This window comes from Rhinatrema bivittatum, chromosome 1 (genome assembly GCF_901001135.1).
Source record: "Rhinatrema bivittatum chromosome 1, aRhiBiv1.1, whole genome shotgun sequence".
NCBI classification, from domain to species: Eukaryota; Metazoa; Chordata; class Amphibia; order Gymnophiona; family Rhinatrematidae; genus Rhinatrema; species Rhinatrema bivittatum.
Window position 1 is genome coordinate 549,510,512 of NC_042615.1, and position 19,238 is coordinate 549,529,749.

Sequence of the window (19,238 nt, forward strand, 5' to 3'; positions counted from 1 at the left end):
CATCTCTCGCATTACTTCCTATCAATTATACATGACCCAGTACAATAGGGCCCTGTTTAAGAAGATTCAGGAATTTGCTGAAGCCTTACCTCTGCAATTCCAGGACCAACTTCATGCCTTAGCACAAAAGGGTCTAGATGCTGCCAAACATGAAGTAAGTTTGGCATATGATATCTTCGACACCACCTCCAGTGTTTCGGCAGTAGGAATTAAAGCGAGGAGATGGGCCTGGCTAAATTCTTCAGACCTCAGACCAGAAGTACAGGACAGGTTAGCTGACTTGCCCTGTGCTGGGAATAATCTTTTCGGAGAAAAGATTCAAGAAGCATTGGCGCAGCTCAAGGACCACCAAGAGACACTGCGCCAGCTTTCCTTACTGCCTTCTGATCTCTCTTCCTCTTCCAAATGTTCTTTTAGAAGAGACTCCAAGAGACAATTCTACTGGCAAATGAGATTCTATCCCCAGGCGTCCAGGTCTTGAGCTTCTAAGCCTTACCAAAAAGGCCAATTCAAGCAACCTCGAGTACAGAAGTCACAGCCAGCCTCCCAGCCAGGTCCAGCGTCTGGCTTTTGACTCCTTCCTAGAGAGCAAGTACCCAGCCTCCACTTCCAACTATTCCCGTCGGAGGCCGGTTGTACCATTTCTCCAAACCATGGCACACAATCACCACAGATCAGTGGGCACTTGCTGTAATAACCCAAGGTTACCACCTCAACTTTCTCTCTGTTCCACCAGATTCCAAACCTAGGCTGATGTGGGAACTTCTGACCAATTACCACTCCTGGAGCAGGAGGTCTCCCTCCTCCTCCAGTCCTGAGCAATAAAACCAGTGCCCCTCTCCCAACATGGGCAGGGTCTCTATTCCCGGTATTTCCTGATACCAAAAAAGTCAGGTGGGGTTCGCCCAATATTGGACCTTCGCACCTTAAACAAATACCTTCAAAGAGAAAAGTTCAAGATGGTGACCTTGGGTTCTCTTCTTCCCCTTCTCCAAAGGGAAGACTGGCTCTGCTCTCTAGATCTCCAGGACGCCTACACACACATTCAATTACTCCGTCCCATCGCAGATTCCTGCGGTTCCTAGTAGGCCCAAAACACTTCCAATATCGATTGTTACCATTTGGCCTAGCATCTGCCCCACGAGTCTTCACCAAGTGCCTTGTAGTGGTAGCTGCCTTTCTCAGGAGTCACTGTCACGTCTACCCCTATCTTGACGATTGGTTGATCAGGGCTCCTACTCAGCAAACTGCACTGACGTTTCTACGTCTCACATGCCATACCCTGATCTCCTTAGGGTTTCTCATAAACTATCCAAAATCCACGCTAGCTCCCTCTCAAACACTATCATTCATAGAGGCCGATTTGGACAATCTAAAGGTGAAAGCCTTCCTACCTCAGGATCGAGCTTTCACTCTCGCTTCTATGGCCCATCGACTGCAGTCTCGACGACACTCAACTGCACGTCACTTTCTGATCTTACTGGGTCATATGGCCTCCTCGGTGCATGTCACTCCCATGGCCCGCCTGGCCATGAGAGTAATGCAGTGGACTCTAAAATCGCAGGGATTCAGTCTTCTCAGCCAATGTCCATCATTGTCCACATCACCAACCAGCTCCACTTATTGCTGGTTTTGTGGATAAACCAATCCAGTCTGCTTCAAGGACTTCCATTTCAGGTTCCAGACCCTCAAATAATCTTGACAATGGATGCCTCCAACCTCGGCTGGGGTGCACATGTTGCAAACTTGCAAACTCAGGGAATTTGGTCTCCAGAGGAAGCCAAACACCAAATACGTTTCCTGGAGCTTCGTGCAATCAGATATGCTCTCAGGGCTTTTCAGGATCACCTTTCCAACCAGGTCATCTGATTCAAACAGACAACCAGGTGGCCATGTGGTACATCAACAGGCAAGGGGGAACGGGCTCCTACCTCCTGTGTCAGGAAGCTGCACAGATATGGGCGGAAGCCCTTTCCCACTCGATGTATCTCAGGGCCACCTACTTGCCGGAAGTGGACAATGAGTTGGCAGACAAGCTGAGTCGCACTTTTCAACCGCACGAGTGGTCCCTCAACCCCACTGTAGCGGACTCAATATTCCAACGTTGGGGTTACCCTCACATAGACCTCTTTGCGTCAATTCACAACCGCAAAGTAGGGAACTTCTGCTCTCTCACTCGCAGCCAACACTTTCAGCCAAGAGATGCTTTCTCCCTCTCGTGGGCCAGCGGTCTCCTTTATGCGTTCCCTCCACTTCCACTCATTTCGAAGACTCTCGTGAAGTTGCGAAGGGACAAGGGACTAATGATTCTCATAGCCCCTTATTGGCCATGCCAGGTCTGGTTTCCAATTCTCCACGACCTACCAGTGCACCGGCACATTCCTCTGGGGAAGGACCCACTTCTGATCACTCAGAACAACGGCTGCTTTTGTCACCCTAACCTCCAGGCCCTCTTCCTGACTGCCTGGATGTTGAAAGGTTAATACTTCAACCTCTTAACCTTTCAGAGCCGGTTTCCCGTGTCCTAATAGCTTCACGAAAGCCTTCCACAAGGCAGTCTTATTGTTACAAATGGAACAGGTTTGCGGTATGATGTACTTCCATGTCCATTGATCCCTTCACTTGTTATACACCGAAGTTTTTGGACTACCTCTGGCACCTGTCAGTCAGGTCTCCAAACGTCTTCTATAAGGGTACATGTCAGTGCGGTAGCCGTCTTTCATAAAGGTGTTGGGGATGTACCTATTTCAGTACAACCCCTTGTAACACACTTTTTTGAAGGGCTTGCTCCACCTTAAACCTCCACTGCACCCTCCGGCCCCTTCCTGGGACCTCAACTTGGTTTTGGGGCGGCTCATGAAACCGCCGTTTGAAACTCTCCAATCCTGTGATCTCCGCCATCTCACCTGGAAGGTGATCTTTTGGCGATCACATCTGCTCGCAGAGTTAGTGAGTTACAGGCCTTAGTCTCCTACCCGCCTTACACTAAACTTCTGCATGATAGGGTAGTTCTCCGCACTCACTCTATGTTTTTGCCTAAGGTAGTATCGGAGTTTCATATCAATCAATCCATTATACTACCCACCTTCTTTCCCAGGCCCCATTCAAATCCAGGAGAATGGGCTCTGCATACCCTTGACTGTAAACGTGCTCTAGCATTTTATCTAGACCGTACGGCTGCCCACAGGAAATGCACTCAATTGTTTGTTTCCTTCGATCCCATCAAATTGGGCAAACCTGTGGGTAAGCAGACTCTCTCCTCCTGGTTAGCGAACTGTATTTCCTTTTGTTACCAGCAGGCAGGCATTCCACTTCAAGACCATGCTAAAGCACACTCTGTCAGGGCCATGGCAACATCAGTAGTGCACCTACACTCGGTGACGCTTGCTGACATCTGTAAGGCTGCTACCTGAAGCTCTCTCCACACCTTCGCAGCCCATTATTGTTTAGACAAGGCTGGCAGACAAGATTCTATCTTCGGCCAGTCTGTGCTACGCAGCTTATATGCAAACTAAGGTACCAACATCCTTCCGCCAACCCATTAGGGTTCAGGATGCCCTCTACCAAATTCCACTCCAGTTGTTGTGCCTGTTGCACATCTTTGGGTACATTTGGTGCATTGCTCGGGCATCCTCAGCTCGGTACTCACTCATATGTGAGGACTACCATCCTGCTTGTCCTGTGAGAAAGCAGAGTTGCTCACCTGTAACAGGTGTTCTCACAGGACAGCAGGATGTTAGTCTTCACGAAACCCGCCCGCCACTCCGCGAAGTTGGGTTCATTTACGTTTTCTTATTTTATTTTTCGCATGTACTTTTTACTATAAGACGAGACTGAAGGGGGACCCCTGCTAACTGCAGGGTTGGGGCTATGCTGGGCAGGCCCAGTAGGTGCCAGTCAAAGTTCTAGAAACTTTGACAAAAGTGTTCCGTGATTGGGCTCCATCCTGATGATGTCACCCATATGTGAGGACTAACATCCTGCTGTCCTGTGAGAACACCTGTTACAGGTAAGCAACTCTGCTTTACAAAATCTCCTCTCTGATACCCACACTTACATGCCTCCTTTACATACCAAAACACAAACATGCTACTTCCACAATAATGAACTATAAGATTCCATAGACTAAACTCCCACCGGAAGTAATGCTGCTTCTATTCAGCATCAGCAAACAATTGATGGACAAAATTGGGTATTAATTCAGAAATGGAATGTAATTTGGAATCCCTTTCTCTTTTTTGTTTTTTTTCATTTATAAGTTTTTTGAGGATGCAAAATACATAATAAAGTACTAAATAATACTGATGCTGAATTGTTAAAATAATTCTTGATGATACAGATTTAAAATCTTTGGAGAGCTGCCTCGACTTTCTATCATAATCTCAGATGAAAAGCTGAAAGGTATCATGGAACTGATTGACAGCATTCCTAAACCACAAAGTATTCCAGCTTCCTCTCCCTCACCCCAAAAAGTTCAGGTATATTATTTATTTCTATCACATGGTTCTATTTTGTTGTAATAGTCTTCCATACTATGTGTTGTGGGGGATTTTGAAAAACATATGTGATGCAGTTTACTAAAGCAATTGATTTCCACTTTCTCCTAGGCAAGCAGGATGGTAGTCCTCACACATGGGTGACATCATCCGATGGAGCCCAGCACGGAAAACTTATGTCAAAGTTTCTGCTGGTGAAGTGATTAACTAATGTTGCTTATAATGTCACTTGTTTGCTGATGTGCAAAGTTTGGCATGTTTCGGTACTGATTAAATAGTAGAAGTGGAAAAATTAAATTTGTTTGAAAGAGGTAACAGCATGGATAGAGCAAAGCCACTTGAAGTTGAATCTAGGCAAGACTGAGGCCCTCTAGATAAGTAGAAGAAATAGACTTTTATTATGAGAACTGGAAATTAATGGACTGAAGAGGATACCTCCAAAGTATTGTTACGAATTCAGGGGTAAAAAGAAATAAATTATCTTTAAAGCCTCAGATTTCTTCTCTTGTCTCAGCTGCTTTCTGTGGACTTAAGTTGATAGACAGCTTTGCCAATTTTTTCTCTATAAAGGATCTAGTAACTATCATGCATGCCTGTATTATGAGTAGATTGGATTATTTCAATTCACTGTATAAAGGTTTATCAGGTGTTAGCAAGAAGCGTTTGCAGCTGTTCCAGAACAAGGCCTCTTGGATGGTGGTGGGGTCTTGCACGTATGATCACATCTCTCCATTTCTACATGAATTGCACTATCATTGGCAGGTAGAATTTAATTTAAGACTATGGTATTGGTTTTTAAATATATTCTCTGGGGTTCTGCAGGTTACCTTGCTAAGTTAATTTCAAATTACACTCCATTCCGATCCTGATCATCTGAACATCTTTTGGATATTCCATCTTCATCCATCAAATTAACAGCAACTAGGAATGCAGCTCTTGGCTGTTATGTTCCATTTATATAGAACAAATTGACAATTGAGATCAAGGAGGAACATAATTATTTAAAATTTCTCAGATAGCTCAAGAAATGACTATGCACTGGACCTTAGGATAAACATTCCAGATTGTTGTTAAAATGGGAAGAGGAAGAGTATTAATAGGATTCTACTGTAATATAATTGTTAATCTTAATTTATTTTTATGTTTATTTTATGGTCTTTTTTAGGTTTTTATTGTTTTATTGTAAATTGTTTTATTATATCTCACTATGATTAGTATTCGGATATAAATTGAAAATTGAGGGAGATCCCCAGCTAGATTTAGACCGGTTCCCTGTACGTACCTGGATCAGTCCAGACTCCTGGGTTTTGTCCCCGCACCAGCAGGTGGAGACAGAGAAAGATTGTGACAGCCTCTGCCCTATATATACCTAGGCGCTACCCACAGCCTGTCAGTATTACTCTGTCTCCAGCAGGTGCTAGGTTGCTTACCCACAGTCTGTATTAGTCTGAGGCAGTTAGAGGTTCCATCTTAAATTTAATATTCTCTTTTTGGTAGTTCTCGTTTGCAAAAAAAAAAAAGAGAGACTGCAGCGAGGATCTCCTTGGCCTCCCAGGGGAAGTGCAGTCCCTCCTGGTTTAAGAGGCAGCTGTGGCTGTGGTCGAGGACCCGATAGCCCTTTCTCCAGCAGCTGAGGGGTTAATACCGGGGAGCCTGGCTCACTCACCCCTTCCTGTGCTGGGCAAGTACTCATAATTAAATTTAAAAAAAAAAAATTGTTTCCTTCGACTCTCCCTTCCCTCGATGGGTTTTTTTCTTTCGGTGCTTTCAGTTTTCTGATACTGATCGCCGTTTTTCCAAAAAAAAAAAGTTACTTTTTGTCTTGGCCCGACATGTCCCGGAGGGCGGCGTGCAGGGCATGTGGCTCGGCGTGCGGTCATTTATCGGGGGAGGATCTGTGTCCTCCTTGCATGCCGGGGGGTGAGGGCACCTCACAGAATGCAGGGGGGGAGGTCATGCTGCGCGTCTCTTCAGTTACCTGTGCGTTCGGGAGATGACGGTCCTTCCCTCGGCTCTATTCCTGCTGAGTGCGGGAACGGGCACCATTTTGGATGGTTTTGGTGCGGTAGGGCCGGCCGTGTCGAGTGTTAATTGTTTTACCCCATCAGCGTTTGCCCATGGGGGGGTCTAGCGTGGTGAAACCGCTGCGGTCTGCGAGGGGGGAGGGCCCTGCAGATAGCTGGGATTCCTCTTCCTCCTCAAATTCGGACTATATTCGTTTCTTACACAAGGCCTTTCGAGCCAGGAAGGCCGCAAAGAGACATGGCAGGGACAGGAGTCCCTCACCCTTACCCTCAAAATCCCGGAAGTGGGCCCGGAGCCGCTCAGAGAAGGATGCCTCCAAGGATAAGCACCCTTTAAGGTCCCAGGCGCCACAGGACAATTCTAGTTACTTCTCTGATGTTTCTTTGGATTCAGAGGATCACGGCCTGGCCACTCCTCCCCCGAGAGGGATCTGCAGCAGAGTGCTGCACAAGATACACATGGCATGGAAGGAAATGACCATAAGGTAGTCCGGTTATTCAGAAGGGATGAGCTTACCCCTTATCCCAGCTATTTTGAAGGAGTTAGGCATTGAGCCGACACAGGATCCAGCAGCCTTAGGGTCCATGGATCCGGTTTTATTGGGTCTGAGGGGCCCATCTACTACCTTTCCTTTTTTCGGCAACGGATTTGCTGTACCAGGAATGGGATACACCGGATATGGGCCTTAAAGTTACTAAGGCCATGGATAAGCTCTATCCTCTACCTGAGGAGGCTCTAGAGCTTCTGTGAGTCCCGAAGATCAATGCCGCTGTCGAGGTTACAAAGAAGACTATTATTCCGGTCACAGGCGGTACAGCTCTCAAGGTTTGGCAAGACTGAAAACTTGAGCTGCAGCTCAAGAACATTTTTGAAGCCTCAGCACTGGGGGTCCGAGCGGCCATGTGTAGTAATTTTGGTTTGAGAGCGGGCCTATGCTGGGTTCAGCAACTTCTGGCCAACGAGTCTCTCTCAGAGGAGGAAGCTCGGCAAGCTGGGCACCCGGAAGCGGTGATAGCGTACAGCGCAGATGCGCTGTATTATCTTCTGAGAACGTCTGCTCGGTCCATGGTCTCAGTGGTTTCGGCTAGACATTTATTGTGGCTACGGCACTGGGCAGCGGATGCATCGTCCAAATCTAGGTTGGGCTCACTTCCTTTTAAGGGAAAGTTGCTGTTCGGCAAGGAGCTCAAAGACTTGGTTCAATCCTTGGGAGACAATAAGGTCCATTGCCTTCCCAAAGATAAGCCTAAGCAGAGGTCTTCATTTTCCTCAAGATCTCGTTTTCGGGGTGGTCTGAGGACTCGTACGCCCTGAGCGCCCACTTCATCTTTCCATCAGTCTACAGGCAAACAACAATCGTGGTCTCAGTCCTTTCGAGGGCGCCGTTTTGGTAGACCCGGTACCTCCCTGTCTGCTCCAGGCATCAAAATTTTGCAGTGATGGACAGCTGGTCCATTCCTCGGTGCCAATGGAAGGGGGCAGACTGTCTCTGTTTTACGAGGAATGGGCCAAGATCACGTCGGACCAGTGGGTCCTCTCTGTGATAAGAGACGGCTACGCTTTAGAATTTGCACGCCAACTGCGCCAACAATTTCTGGTCTCTCCTTGCGGCTATGCCGCAAAACGCCAGGCGATAACGCTGACTGTGCAACGTCTTCTCGACCTGGGAGCCATTGTTCCAGTTCCTCCCTCGGATCAGCGCACAGGCCGATTTCCCATCTACTGGCGAGTGGGAGCTGGCGGACAAAGCTTTTCAACTTCTCTGCGACAGGTGGGGCGTTCCCCCATATGGATCTAATGGTGACATACAAGAATTCCAAGGCCCCGTGATTCTTTGCTCGCCGCAGGGAAACAGGAGCGGAAGGAGTGGATGCTCTGGTTCTTCCTTGGCCGACGACGGTTCTCCTGTATGTGTTCCATATGTGGCCTCTTATAGGAAAGATGCTTGGACACATAGAAGGGCACCCAGCAAATGTGATCCTGGTAGCTCCTGAGTGGCTGCGCAGGCCATGGTTCACGGATTTACTTCATTTGGTAGTGGACGGTCCTCTACGTTTCCATCCGATCCCAAACCTTCTCCATCAGGGTCCAGTCTGTTTCGACCAGGTCGATTGCTTCTGTCTAGCGGCTTGGCTTTTGAGAGGCAGCGCCTGCGGGGCAAAGGCTATTCTGCGGCGTTAGTCACTACGCTATTGCAATCGCGTAAGGCTTCTACTTCTTTGTCTTACATTCATGTCTGGAAGGTTTTCAACTCCTGGTGCGTGACGTGGGAAATTGTTCCCACTCGTGCTGCTGTGTCAGATATTCTATGTTTCCTTCAGGCGGGCTTAGCCAAGGGACTGTCTTGTTGTTCATTGCAGGTCCAAGTGGCAGCTCTTGGGTCTTTACGCGGGCCTGTGCAGGGCGTACCATTGGCCATGCATCCAGATGTTGCTCGTTTCCTGAAGGGAGCAAGGCATTTGCGTCCACCGGTAAGCTCTCCTTGTCCATCTTGGAATCTGAATTTAGTTCTCAAAGCTCTGTGTGGCCCGCCTTTTGAACCCTTACGTAGCGCGACTTTGAAGGACTTAATGTTGAAAATTGTCTTTCTAGTGGCAATCACTTTGGCGCAAAGGGTTTCCAAGCTTCAAGCGCTGTCCTGTAGGGACCCATTCTTGTGAATCTCCGATTCTGGTGTCTCCTTGCGCATGGTCCCTTCTTTTCTATCTAAGGTTGTTTCTTCTTTCCATTTGAATCAATCTGTGAAACTTCCGTCGTTCTCCGATTTGGATAGGTCGGACCCTCTTTCGCGGGATCTGTGCAAATTGGATGTTCGCAGAGCTCTCCTGCGCTATATGGAGGTTACTAATGAGTTTCGAGTCTCGGACCACCTCTTTGTGCTCTGGAGCGGCCCTAAGAAAGGTAATTGTAAACACCATTGAAGAAACAATGAAACTTGCCAATATGTATCTTGAGATAATTAAACAGCTCTTAAATCAGATGGAACTGGTAATAAACATCAACAAAACGGAATTCTTACACCTTGAATGTAAAAACATACACCACATTCAACAAACACTCACAATTAAAAATAACCAAACCGTTGAGCTAGCAACTAAAGTACAAAATCTAGGCGTAATAATTGACCCTGAGCTAAACATGAAACACATCTCATTGAAAATAAAAGACGGATATGCGAAACTAATGATCCTGAGATGACTAAAACCTCTACTAACACTAAACAATTTCCGCACAGTTTTGCAGGCAATGATATTCGCAAGTACAGACTACTGCAACTCCCTACTTTTAGGACTACCATAATCTACAATTCAGCCACTACAAATATTACAGAATTCAACTGCTAGAATTTTGACTGGCAAAAAAAAGAATGATCACATTACAGGAATGCTCGCCGATTTACACTGGCTCCCAATTGAACAAAGAATTCAATATAAGGCTTTATGCATAATACATAAACTAATCCACGATGAAAAAGCTGACTGGCTTAACACTGCTCTGCGCGTACATGTCCCACAAAGAAACCTAAGATCTACTAATAAGGCTCTACTAACTGCCCCCCTCTGTCAAAACAGCACGCCTCACGCAAGTTAGGGAGAGATCACTATCACTGGCTGGCCCCGTGCTATGGAACACCATGCCACTCGAAATAAGGCTGCAGAGAAACTTCAAAATATTCAAATCCAATCTGAAAACCTGGCTATTTAAACAAGCTTTTTATAAAGATAAAGAGAAGGAAAAAAGCAGTTGATTGATTAGGACGCACCAAACTAGAAATTGTTAATTGTAACCTACAAATGCACATTAATGTTAAATTCAATCCGCCTAATATGCTCCCAACAGACAAGCTTAATGTACACACATAGTTTATTGAAATGAATTGTCACCGCACTATGATGGCACATGATTAATTGTAATCTATACACTCACGTTTTTCAATATCGTGCCTTGCTGTAAACCGTTGTGACGGTTATCTAACTTAACGACGGTATAGAAGAGCTTTTAAATAAAATAAATAAATAAACATGGCCTCTAAGACTTCCATAGCTCGATGGTTGAAGGAAGCTATTAATTCGGCTTATTTACTCCGTGGTTGTCCTTTACCTGAGGGTCTTAGGGCTCACTCGACTTGTTCTCAGGCCACTTGGGTGGAATTCCAGCAAATTTCACCACAAGAGATCTGCCAGGCGGCTACATGGACATATCTTTGCGAGGCATTACAGGCTTGATGTTCGGGCGCTGGGGGTGGCTAGCTTTGGGGAAGGTGTGCTTCGCACGGGCCTCTCCGGTTCCCATCCCCATTAGGAGTTCACTCTGGTACATCCCAGGAGTCTGGACTAATCTGGGTACGTACAGGGAAAAGAAAATTGGTTCTTACCTGATAATTTTCGTTCCTGTAGTACCACTGATCAGTTCAGAGTCCCTCCCGTCTTTTTCTGTTTGGAGGTAATGGAGAGTCCGCTTCATCAGCATTGCTTTACATCTCGTAAAGTTATGTCAATTCTTGTTCCCCTGTTTTGGGGTCTAGTTACGGTTGGGGTCCATGCTCCTTTTTTTCCGTTTACGGTTTTTGTATATAGTTAGTTTAGTTAGCTTTCTGCTGCTTTGACATTACGTAATACTGACAGGCTGTGAGTAGCGCCTAGGTATATATAGGGCAGAGGCTGTCAATCTTTCTCTGTCTCCACCTGCTGGTGTGGGGACATAACCCAGGAGTCTGGACTGATCCGGGGTACCACAGGAACGAAAATTATCAGGTAAGAACCAATTTTCTTTTATTGCAGTTCCTGGGTTTGACTGGGTAAGTTAGGCAGCTAGTACTGAAAATTGACACTAACCACCTAACTTCCTTTCCCAGAATTTAATCAGCTTACTGAAACTTAAGGGACTAAATTTTATTTATTTATTTATTTATCCACGTTTATTAATTGCTTTCCAGATAAAAACTTTTTATCGCCCAAAGCGATGTACAAAATAAACAGATATAATCATAACATATAATACCACAATTCAGGCAAACATACATAAAATAAAATACAGCAAGTTAAGATTCTCTCCTGATCAAGACAATATTTCCTAATAAACTAGGTGAGCCATTTCTCTCCTCATTGACTAATACATCTTACAATTTATAGACCAGGTTTGTTTTTTTTTTCTAAATTTTAGCAAATTGATTTCTTCCCTCACCTCCTTAGGAAGAGTTTTCCATATATTTGGAATGGCATTTACAAATGACCTTTGACCCAAGTGCAAATGCTTAAAATTTCTAACCGGAGGAAGTTGTAAATATTGTCCCCCTGTTGATTGTAAAGTTCTCTTTGGGAAATTCCACTCCAAAGTTCCCTTTAAAGGAGGAGAGCCCATGTCATTTAAAACTTTAAATGCCAAAACCAAGTTCTTGAATACAGGTCTGTCTATAACAGGTAACCAATGTAATTCATACAATAATGGTTCAGCAGCACTCCTACGAGACTTCCCCAGGATGATTCTTGTGGCGGCATTTTCAATCACTTGTAATTTACAAATAGACTTACATGGTAAGCCCATAAAAATTGCATTGCAATAATCTAATGAAGATAGGATTAAAGCATAAGCAACCACTTTAAGTGCTTTAAAACCCAAATATGTTTTCAATTGTCTCAGCAATTTCAATTGGGGATAAACATTATGTGCCACATGAGCAACGTTTGTCCAAAGAAAAATCTGCATCAAGAATCACTCCTAGGGATTGAACATGATCTTTTTGTGTTAACTGTGCTCCATTTAAAGTAAGATCCTTACAAAACTCCCCTGTTCCAATTTTCAATAATTCTATCTTATCTGAATTAAGGACCAATTTATTCTCTAAAAACCATTTAGAGATAGTCTGAAGACAATTATTTGAATTGTCTATACCATCTGAAGTTAAATTTTCAGCATGGGCCAAGATTTGAATGTCATCCGCATAAATAAGCGGTACAAACCCAAATGATCTTATTAAATTTCCCAACGGAACTAAAAACAGATTGAAAAGGAGAGGGGAGAGGGTTGAACCTTGAGGCACCCCAAGAAATGTTTTATATGAAACAGGAACTTTATCCTGAAAAATAACTCTCTCTGGAATCTAGAAAACTAGATAACCATATCTGGCCTTTAATTCCCATAAGATTACAACGATTCAATAAAATAGAATGGTCCACCAAATCAAACACACTGGACAAATCTATTAAAACTAACAAGGATGTTTCTCCTCTATCCAAAGCTGTAAGAAGTTTTTCTCTCAAAGAAATCATCAAAGTCTCAGTGCTACAATATTGTCTGAATCCTTCCTGAAAATCATCTAAAACATTATTTTCCATCACATATTCTGACATTTGGCTAAAAACTAATTTCTCTAAAATCTTTGCCAAAAATGGTAAGCTGGAAACTGGTCTGTAATTTTTGCAGCTCCTTGGATCCAAATTATCTTTCCTCAAGAGGTTTAATCACTGCTTTTTTCAAAACAATAAGAACGTCACTCAGTTCTACAGATGCATTAATGACAGACAAAAATCCCTCTAACACTTTGTCTGAACACCCCCCCCCCCCACCCCCGAAAAAAAAATAAAATTTGAGGAACATGGTTCAAATAAGCAATTGGAAAACTTAATTTTATTCAGAGAGAATTTTAATTCTGTTAATGAAACAGTAATAAAAGCAACAATACCATTGTCCTCAACTACTTTCTCAAATGATTTTGACAAAGATAACTCCAGTTAGCCCTGTTAGTTTTCAAAAACTGTGATCTAGTTGGCTAGATCCCTTTAAATAGTGACCTCTTTTTATGAAATGTATATACATTCTTATCCATCATCTGTGTTAGTACTGTAACTTATTAGACTGTATTCTGGATTCTTAGCTGGGGCTAGAGTTAGGGCTATAAGAATACTCAGGAGCTAACATATTTTCCTGGTATACTTGTAAAGAGGCAATTCTTGTAGTGTTACATTTCTAATGAGTTTAACTATCTTTACTGTTTTGTTTCAGATGTCAAAATCTGCTCCTCTTGCCACACCTCAGATGTCACATGCACGAATTCCCCTCTTGGAACTTCAGTCATTTTTGGAGTCTGGTAAGATTAAAAAAACATACATATTCTTAACAAAGAAGCCTTCAAAATTGCTCTTGTATGTTGTGGTGGGTTGCATATCTCCTTTTTTTTTTTTGTGTAATTATATTTATTAACAGCAAACTTATCCGAAAACAGTCATACAACCGTTAAGGAACAGTCACAATTATGACATAACAGTTTGTAAGAATATGGTACAATCATTGAAACTTGTTGATACATTAACACAGTGACCAATGTCAATCACAGCCATAGCATTACAAACATGACATCATGACAGTAACAAATCAGACATCCATCCGGCAATTCAAAATCCACCTGATTTGCCGTTAAATTTTTTAGTTTTTCTCCCTACCTCCCACCCCCTTCAAAATGTATCCTCCTACCTCCCATCAGGACCAGGGGAGCTGAGCAACACTCATAGTTATTTGTTATAACTATCAACATAAAGAAAGAAAGAAATATGGGATTCATCCGGGGTTGTTACATAAAGAGCCTACAAGCTTAGGGGATCACAAATTTGCTATGTATAATGTTTTTTTTTTGTGTGTGTGTTGTGGTACAATTTGAGAGCGCAAGGACCACTCGATTTTAGTCCAGATAACAGTTTGTGGCGTACCGCCCCTCCTTGAAATGCCAAGGAGCCCATACTATCAATCGTAGATGACCTTCTTCCATACTCCAGGGTTAACCTCGGCCTCCGTATACTACTTTTATGAAGATTAAGTAAATTGTAAGTTCGGGTCCTTGAAGTGACGCTGTACTTCCTTAGGTGCTATTTTGATGTAGGCATACCAAATAGAACACATTTTTGTGCGGTGCTTGTCAGACCCCTGTAGGGCTGTGAGATATTCCATATGTAACAGCTGGTGGAATTTTGCTTTCCATGTTTCTGGTAGAGTTGGATTCGGCAGAGTCCATTGTGCTAATATCGCTGCCTTGGCAATAATCAAGATTTTCCTTAGCAATTGGATATGGGGCTCTGTCACCTCCGTCAGTAGGGCCTCGGTCAGCCCAAAGAGCCAAACCTCCGGGCTAAGTGGAATAAGTCTACCCCATAACGTTTGGATCATCATCTGCAAATAACTCCAGAAGCATTGCAGCAAGGGACACGACCAAAAACACACACAACATTGACTTCCAATCTCCGTAACTGTTGAAATACTTTTTTACGTTTAATGGGCGATCCTAGGCCATCTGTGTTCCAAGATATAATTCTATATTTTCCCGCCATAGCTGGAATGAAGGGAAATACGATATCCTTGAAACCAGCAAGAACTGAAAAAAGGGTTGGGTTCCCAGCCTAACCCGCCCCCTGCGAGATATCCCTTGCCGTTAGCACTATAGAAGTCACCCCTGGATCCCATAAGAAATAAGAAAACTCTGGGTGCATAAATACTTAAATCCTGGTTACGGCAAAACCCTTAGTCCTCTGCCCTATCCCTTCCCTTCTCCCATCCCCATATAAGCCCCTTTAGGCTTAATAAACCTAATACAGAGATCATTCCGTGTGTTAGAGTTACATGACCCCCATCCACCGTAATTTAACATTTATAAGGAAGCCTTAAGTGAGTAATAGTAAAAGTCACTTATTTAACTCCGATAGGAAGGCAGTAGCCGCTTCCAGCGAATCACAAGTGGTCCACTTGCCTCCGTAGTTAACCCGAAGCATGGCAGGATTGCATAGTGAAGTGGATATTTTTCTCTATGAGCTGACCGCATATAGGGGCAAAGGATCTGCGCAAGGCAGCGACCCTCGCAAAGAACTCTGGTGCCACGTGGACCGGGGAGCCCTGGTACTCAAGGTTTGCCTGTCTGTGTGCGGCCTGTAGAATAACTTTCTTGTGGTGAAAATTCAATAGTTTAATTATGACAATCCGCGGTCTGTTTTGCCCCGCCAGTTTTTGTCCCAATCGATGTGCCTGCTCTATTTCTAGGAAGCCAGTCAGGTCTGGTAGGCCTAATGCTTCTGGCAGCCATTTTATCAATTCTTTCTGCAGTGATGATTCCTCCTCAGTTTCAGGTATTCCAAAAAACCGGAGATTAGATTTCCATGCCAGATTATCTAAATCTTCTAATTTATCTGTTTGAAGGAGCAAAGTTTGTTTCATTGCACTCTCTTTAGTCGTTAGGGCCACCACGTCGTCCTCCACAGCAGACGTTCTCTCCTCCACCCGATCCAGTCGGGGAGCATAATCGGTGATGGCTGTCTGAATAGAGGAGATCTGCTCAGAAATGCCAGAAAGCTTTCCTTCCAATGCCGTGATAACTGCATCCTTGATCTCAGCCGCTGTGGGGTGCAACGGGTCTTCTTGAGTGAGCTGTCTCCCGTTGGGGCCTCGGCCGCCACAGACGCCATCTTGGTTTCCCCACCGCGGGGCTTCTCATCTCTCTTCGCTATTTTTGCCAGCATCACTGCTGGAGATTTGTTCATGAAGGAAGTTATCGACATAGGCAAGGCTTCTCTGTACTTTGCGATATTTTCTTTCCCGCTGAGCACACTGAAGGCGGTGGACGAGGGTCACTTCACTCAGAGCAGAGTCAGACACGTCCGACACCGCTCACCACATCACGTGATCTCCTGCATATCTCCTTAAGAAATTGCTGTTCATAGAGTTTGGAACTTCAACACATGGCTCAGAAAGAAGGTTTTGGATGTGTAAGCGTCTGGGGTTATGTATGAAACAGTAACAGTCTGTATGCTAAAGATGGCCAACAACTTTCTGTGGCAAGAAAAAGGATCCTAAGTGAGAAATTGAAATCATATGTTGATAGGCATTTAAACTAGAAGATGGAAGTGGCAGATAGAAGCTGATGGAATTGGAATGTCACCCCTGCAAGCACATGTATGTGGGGAAAATAACATAAGAAATAATCAGATTGAAGAAGACCAAGAGGTTTGGAACAGATGAACGATGCAATAGTCCAAAGAGACCGTGGAGCAAAAAGAGTACATAGTGATATTGAAGAAAATGGCTATCATTTAGATCCCTCCGCACCCTTGTTTACAACCAATCCAAAACAATCAAGTTCACATAATCTGGACGATCAGGTTTTTCAATGAAGGAGAATCACGAGAAAAAATGGGACATGCAATGCAGAGGAAGAGGTCAAGGGAGAGGGAGAGGCAGAGGATTCTTTCACCCATATTAGATTCTAGCAACCATAACAGGAATAGAGTCATCAACATTTCTAATAGATTATTGAATAATGAGGAATTATCAGTTCTGAATAAAGGGATGTCATTTGTTCCTACCGCTGCATACAATGTCTTCAGGACTCAAATTGATCTATTCAAATTTACAAGGAAATTGAAAATATTAGATATTTTTTCAAAAACAAAACAAAACACTCAGGATTGTAAAACCTAGTAGTAAGTGGGTGCCCTCAAGTCCAATTAATCCCATTTTCATACATATGAAACCCTGGTACTTAAGGATATAGAAAAGAAAGAGCACAAAATCAGATTTAATTACAATCTTACTATAATCTGAGAAACAGGCCATTAAGAATTTTAAGCAATGACAAAGATATAATCATTAAGCCAGCAGATAAAGGAGGGCGGTAGTTGTCTTAGACAAATATATTCAAGAAATAGAGCGTCAACTCTCTAACAAATTCTATAGCAAATCTACTACTAATCCGACAGCTAATGTTAAAAAAGATATTGACAATCTCCTTTCAATAGCTAGCTCCTCTGGTTTTCTCACATGAAAAGAAATCAATTTTCTCACAGTAGAACATTCAGTGATGCCTTCAATCTATATCCTACCTAAGGTTCACAAATCTTTAATTGATCCCCCTGGAAGACCAATTATATCGGCAAATGGCTCCGTTTTAGAACCTCCTTTCTAAATTCATTGACCTCTTCCTTAGGCCAAATGTCCCTTCCATCCCATCGTATGTACGAGACTCCTCGCATATAATCACAATGCCTCCTTTCAATCCCAAGTGATATCTCTAATCTCTCTCTCACTCTCTCTCACACACACACACACACACACACTCACATTAATCTCATCATAAATAAAGCTATCTAGCACAGCATTATTCACAAAAGATCTCTTTATTGGATGAATATGGCCACAGCATAGGTCAAATTAAATTACTTAAATTTAACCATTAATTAAATGCTAGACCATTATGCAATCCCTATAGAGTGACTTCACCCTCGCTTAAGTTGCATTTCATAAATATTCATTATGTATCATGCTATTGCAATATTCTGGTACTGGGGATGCAAGACCATCGAAGCTTTGACCCTCCTAATCCATAGCAAGAGGACTACTCATTTTTTCAAGTTGCAGCTGGACTATTTGGGGGTGATCAGGTAATCCCGGCCATCGAAGATGAAGACTTGACAGGCAACTCGTCTATACTATCACACACCCATGCAACACAGTGGCAGGAGTTATCCGCTTGGTATTCACTGCCTGACCAGCTTTGACCTTGCACATGTCATGTGCAATAGGGATGTGAATCTGGCTTCTGACTATTGAAAATATTGTACGATATTTTCAAAATCGTCAGAAATCCGTGCCATTGGCCGGCCCCTGTCACATGGTAGGAGCACTGGATGGCCAGCACCATTTTTAAAGATGGCGCCGGCCATCCAGTGCTCCCTCCATGTGACAGGGGCCGGCCAATGGCACGGTTACCCTGTCACATGGTAAGGGCAAAGGCCATCGGCGCCATTTTCATTAGTGGCAGCCGGCGGCCAGAGAGCGGGAGATCGCTCCCTGGACCACCAGGTACCTGTAAAACGTTTTTGGGGGGTCGGGAGGGTGGGGGAAGCTAAGGGATTAGTTTTAAAGGGTCGGGGTGGGTTTTTTGTTTATCGGCTCGGGCGCAGCCGATTTAAACAAAAAACCCGATCGGGCCGGACAAAAAAAAAGCCACGATGTGAATCGGAACCGGAATCAGAACAGATTCCGGTTCTGATTCACATCTCTAATGTGCAATGTTACAGCAGGAATACCTGCTTGGTATTTTCTGAACAACTTTAATATAGCACTTGCCATGCACCCTTATGCCGTGGTGAATCCCGCCGCTCCTCTGCTGCAACTATTCGGCACCCCATCACGTCGCATCAATACCATAGATTCTGTCCCGAGATGGATGGGCTGGGAGGGAAAATTGATAAAAGAGGCTGGTGGGAGAATTGCTCCTGGCTTAAATTGAGCTCACCAGCTCTCCCACCAGCCTCTCTACCCCTCCCCGGCAATGGAACTCCTCCACTGTTGTGGCCTCTCCCCCTAGTCTGGGTTGGGGTCAGCCTCTTGAACGTGTCAAGTGTATACTCGTCTCCTCGGAGGCAAGTATATCCCATACCATATCACCAACCCCCGCCCTCCCCCCCCCCCACACACACACACAAATTCCAATTAATTTCACCATAAATGAAGCTCTCTGGCACAACCTTATTCACAAAAGATCTCTTTATTGGATGAATATGGCCGCAGCATAGGTCAAAATACATTATTAAATTCAATCATTGATTAAACCCTAGACCAGGGGTTTCCACCCTTTTTGGGTGTGTGGACCCCTTTTCAACCTCTGAAACATTCGCAGACCCCCACTTGCTTCTCTTTAATTTTTACCTGCACTTATATGCTATATATATATAAAAGCTA

The 19,238-nt window shown here is 44.0% G+C and overlaps 1 protein-coding gene across 3 annotated transcripts in view; it reads left to right on the forward strand.

Moving 5' to 3' along the window:
* VPS13A (vacuolar protein sorting 13 homolog A) overlaps window positions 1–19,238 on the forward strand; it is a 745,426-nt gene that overhangs the window by 265,205 nt on the left and 460,983 nt on the right. For all 3 annotated transcript variants that reach the window (XM_029616432.1, XM_029616443.1, XM_029616452.1), the window contains exons 23-24: window positions 4,340–4,478; window positions 13,524–13,608. In XM_029616432.1, coding sequence (XP_029472292.1) covers window positions 4,340–4,478; window positions 13,524–13,608 — 224 coding nt within the window. The remainder of the gene's footprint in view (window positions 1–4,339; window positions 4,479–13,523; window positions 13,609–19,238) is intronic.